The following is a 5,133-nucleotide window of genomic DNA, read 5'->3' as shown; positions in this document are numbered from 1 at the left end:
GTGGGTGGGTGGGGTCAATGTTATTGACTAAGCCCCCCCCTCCCCTCAAAATTGCTGGCCTTGTGCCAAAATTTGGAACCATTGTTATTGTTGTTGTTGTTGTCTGTTGCTATATTTCCAGGTCACAACACCAGCATCAGATCACTGTGTGTGTTGGACAGTGAGAGCTCCTTCATCAGTGCAAGTAAAGACAAGACTGTTAAACTCTGGTCACTGACCAGCTTTGGAGATGGATCCGGAAAGTAAGTTTGCACTCTCTTAGTGCTCTTGTTTCATTTTATGTTTTCTATGTCAGACCAGTGAGAAAGTACAGAATTCATGAGGTTTGCAGACTCTCCTAGAACGGTAAGATTGATAGAAGTGATATCAAGTGTTAAATACTGTAGGCACAGGCATGGCTGCATGGTAAGAGGCTTGCTTCCCAACCACATGATTCCAGGCTCAGTCCCATGGTCCAATGACTGAAACAAGTAAAAGATTAAAAAATATATGTATTGAACTCGGCACTTTTCTGTTCCCAGTTTAATCGCACACCTGAGTCAGTGAAGGTAAATTAAGCTTTTTTTTATTTTCTCTTTGAACATGGAAATGTAACCTTGACTGTTTTGTTTCTGTTGCAGATGTGGTTGTCAATGGACGTATCGGTTGCACAAGAAGTCCGTGTTTAGCGTTGGCTTCTTGGAGAGTGTCCGTCTGGTTGCATCCAGTGACAGTACTGTGCATGTAAGTGACTCCTTGCATTTTTGCAGCAAATTAAAAAAAGTGTGCACTCACACACACACACACACACACACACACACACACACACACACAAGCTTTCCCAACCCTAACTTAAACTTGAATACATATTTACCCCATTTCCTTCAGACACAAACAAACGTAAACACACTTGCCTGTGTGTGGGTATACATATACATGTTATCTGTTATTGGTGGCCCTCTATGAACTTCTATAAGCTTCATTGGTCAACTCATTGCTGACATCATCAATCTATTTGATGTGCATCACTCAAACTTCAGTGGCCAGCTTTTTGCTGATGTCATCAATCTTTTTGATCTATCAGGCTGCTCATCACAAATTTTCTGATAGGAAATAAGAAGTCCTGGTTTGGAAACTAGACCAACACACCTAGTCTGTCTGTGTGTGTGTGTGTGTAGACACAAGTGGCTGTATGGTAAGAAGTTTCCTTCCCAGCCACATGATTCTTTATGGTAGTAGAAAAGCCATTTTAACTCCTATTTCTAAATTTGGTGCATGGTGAAGCAATTAGCTGACCCCTGATTATAATTATGTTTATAATTATAGAATATTTGTATGTATATATATATATATATATATATATATATATATAATATATATATATATATATGTATATGTATACCACATGTTTGCAATTTGTTTGTCTCATTGTAGATATGGGATCCATTTCGAGGAGACTGTGTCCGTCAGTTGGAATCATCAAAGAACAGTCCTGTGATTGCCCTGGCACCAATTCCAGCACCAAGTTCTATGATGATTACTGCGACTAATGATTCCACTCTCAGGTTGTATATTTTGTGTATGTATAAACGCTATGTGTGTGTGTGGAAAGGAGAGAAAGTGGGATAATACTGGCTTCAAGTTTTGGAACAAGGCCAGCAATTTCTGGGGGGAGAGGACAAGTTGTTTACATCAACCTCAGTGCTCAACTTTATTGACCTCGAAGGAATGAAAGGCAAAGGCAACCTCAGTGGAATTTGAACCTGGATCGTAAAGAGTTCTGAGTTCAAATTCCGCCGAGGTCGACTTTGCCTTTCATCCTTTCGGGGTCAATAAATTGAGTACCAATGAAACACTGGGGTTGATGTAATCGACTTACCCCCTCCCCCCAAATTTCAGGCCTTGTGCCTTTAGTAAGAAAGATTATTATTGTCATGAAGTCATCTTTATTTTGAAGGGGGCAATCTGGCTAAATCATTAGCAAGTCAGACAAAATGCCCAGAAAGTATTTCTTCCAACTCTTCATGTTCTGAGTTCAAATCCTGCTGAGATTGTCTTTGCCTTTCATCCTTTCAAAGTTGATAATATAAGTAGCAGATGTATACTGAGGGTCAATGCAGCTGACAAGCCCTGCCCCTCCTCTTGTACCAAATTTTAATACCATCACCACAGTTGTAATCGGAGCTTTAGAACCATTTGCTCAAAGTTTGAACGATTTGTTGAGGATGTCAGATATGGAGAAGAATTCCCTGATTCTATAGGAAAGTCTTTTAGCTTGGCACAGCAAAGACTACAGAAAAGGTGCCGGACAAACGAAGTTGATGCAAATGGACATCTAGTAATACTGGTAGAATTGCAATGAAACCCTTTCTGCTACAAATCCTGAAATTTTGGAGGAAGGGACCTTATTAATTACATTGGCCGCAGTGGTCAATTGAATCTTATTTCACTGAAAATATGAGAAGCAGAGTCAATTTCAGCTGGATTTGAACTAGGAACGTAAAGCTCAAGAAAATGCTGCTAAGCATTTTGTCACCTTGTTGCCTTTTGCCAGATAATAATAATAATAATAATAATAATGATTTCTTTCTTTATTTATAATAATCATAATAGTATCTTATGAAAAAGAGTAAATTTCTGTAAAGAAGAAACGGTATCTAATTTATTTTCATTTCTTTGAAGGTTTTTGGACCTGCGTACAGGTAGCTATGCTCATGAATATAGATGCTCTCCTGTGTCAGCTGGTAATTATAAAAGACTTTCATTTGTTATTTGCTCTATGTAAAAAAATAGAGATAATAATCGTTATTTTCACCTGAGACTGACCCTGTTTCAGTAACCCAAACGTCCTGTTTCATCTGATCGAAACTATAACTTCTCATTAAAGTTCAATGTTAATTTTTGTTTCAAACATCATTTTAGTAATGGTAAGGTTGTTTTATCAAATCCTTCATTGTCTTCAAAATTGCTTGAAAGAAAGGTAATGTCATTTACCTGAAGTATGATAGCAAAAAAGTTAACAGTGACAGGACCCACTCCACCAGTAGCAGATGGAATGGAATGATGAGTGGAGCAACGTAATTTAACAGTCTCTGCTTTATGCTCTCACACACACACATACATGTGCAAGAATGCACATGCACATGCACAAGCACATGTAATTACAAATATATTCAAAGTGAAATAAGACCTTATAAGCAATGAGAAAAAAGTCTGTCCTTCAGACATTTTTGTCAGTGGACCCATTTCTCATTTCTGTCTCAAACTGCTGCTAACATTAATTTGTGTTGAATGTTTTATCAATTAATTTATTCATAATTAGAATGGTTTCTTACAGTAAACTTCAAATCATGATGGGGCACCTTAAATTAGAAAATTACTATTTTTAAATCTCACAACGAGAGATATTCAGCAACAGTACTTTGGAGTAAAGATTATTTGCCAGCATAACATGGCAGTCCTGGTTTAGCTAAATTACAGCAACATTCGTCCAAAACCAGGACTGCCATGTTATGTTGGCACCCACAACACACAGACTTGCCCACATATATATTCTCATAGCAATGCATCAAGTTGAAACTCTGATTTCTTCTTTGTTTCAGGTGTGATCAGATCAGTAACTGTCAGCCCAGACAGCAATTGGGTTGCTGTGGCCTTCTCTTCTGGGATTGTCTCAGTTCTTGATATCAGGGCTGGTACACTTCTTGGTCAGCGAAAGGCTCATGACACTGATATATTGCAGGTAAGATATTTTGCTTGGTTGCCAGTGTTTAGGTTGTTTCTCATATTTTGGTCATCATCATCATCATCATCATCATTATTGTTTAACTTAAGGCAGCAAGCTAGCAGAATCGTGAGCACGTTGGACGAAATGCTTAGCAGTATTTCGCCTTTCGCTACGTTCTAAGTTCAAATTCCACCGAGGTCGATTTCAGCTTTCGTCCTTTCGGGGTCGATAAATTAAGTACCAGTTGAGTATTGGGGTCGATCTAATCGACTTAATCCCTTCCCCAAATTTCAGGCTTTGTGCCTATAGTAGAAAGGATTATTATTATTGTTTAAACTCTGTGTCTGATTTGGTCAAGAAACAAACCTAAGATAAAAAAACATTTTGGCCATCATATTGCTGGTGATTCACCATAACCATCACTGCCACCTTATTTTTTTCCTTATTTTTCTCTTTTCTGGTGAGCAACACGTGGTTCACAGTCTCTCTTTATGCCACTCAGGTGATTAGGGAAGACATGAACATCACACAATCACATCTCATCTCTTCTCTCCTTTAACATGGTAGATGTGGTGGTGTGGTGGTCGTCGATACGATGATTATAATGGTGTTGGTGATTTATATATATATATATAAATCACCAACACCATTATAATCATCGTATCGACGACCACCACACCACCACATCTACCATGCTACCACAATCCTCTTCAAAACTGTTATTGTTTCTTCACAGATCAAAGCATGCAACCGTCACACGTTTGTGACATCCTCCTTTGACCAAACTATGCGGCTGTGGAACTCCAGTGACCTGAAGGAAATCTGTCAGTTCAAGGGTAAGTCCTGTTCTTCACGCACATTTAGATACATTGCGAGACTGCGAAACACATTAAAATATTTAAATGAAATACAAAATATAGAGTTATCTCCCTTGACATATCTCTCGACGGTCATAAAAAAGTTCTGCTTCCAAAAGTGACCCGTCATATGAACGGTGGCGCTCTTTCTTCAATATTAATATAAACTTCTCTTTTATTGGTTTCAAATTTTGGCACAAGGCCAATAATTTCGTGGGCGGGGTTAAGATTGTGTGGTATGAAAACATGTTGCCTGGTGGTCAGCGTCCTGGCTATCTCTCATAAGTTTGTGGGTTCAATTCCTGGCCCGGGAATTACATTGTGTCCTTGAGCAAGACGCTTTCACTTTTTCTTGTTGCTTCAGTCTACTCAGCTGTAAATGAGTACCATGCTGGAGTAGCTCTCTCTCTTTCACCTACCTTTCTCTCTCATCCACACTCTCTCTTTCTCATCTGCCTCTCTCACCCACTCTCTCATTGTCTCTTTCTCACCTACTCTCCCTCTACTCCCTCTCCCCCTTTCTACTCCCCCCCTCTCTACTCCCCCCCCTATCCACTCCCCCTACCCACT

At 39.2% G+C, this 5,133-nt stretch overlaps 1 protein-coding gene across 1 annotated transcript in view; it reads left to right on the top strand.

The window, feature by feature from the left end:
* Positions 1-5,133, top strand: part of LOC106884068 (WD repeat-containing protein 81) — a 34,111-nt gene that overhangs the window by 26,890 nt on the left and 2,088 nt on the right. Inside the window, exons 20-25 of the mRNA XM_014935286.2 lie at positions 122-242; positions 621-723; positions 1,414-1,544; positions 2,662-2,723; positions 3,582-3,721; positions 4,443-4,542. Of these exons, the coding sequence (XP_014790772.1) occupies positions 122-242; positions 621-723; positions 1,414-1,544; positions 2,662-2,723; positions 3,582-3,721; positions 4,443-4,542 (657 nt within the window). The remainder of the gene's footprint in view (positions 1-121; positions 243-620; positions 724-1,413; positions 1,545-2,661; positions 2,724-3,581; positions 3,722-4,442; positions 4,543-5,133) is intronic.

The sequence above is a fragment of the Octopus bimaculoides genome, chromosome 11 (assembly GCF_001194135.2).
Source record: "Octopus bimaculoides isolate UCB-OBI-ISO-001 chromosome 11, ASM119413v2, whole genome shotgun sequence".
NCBI classification, from domain to species: Eukaryota; Metazoa; Mollusca; class Cephalopoda; order Octopoda; family Octopodidae; genus Octopus; species Octopus bimaculoides.
This window is presented reverse-complemented; position numbering and strand designations above follow the sequence as displayed.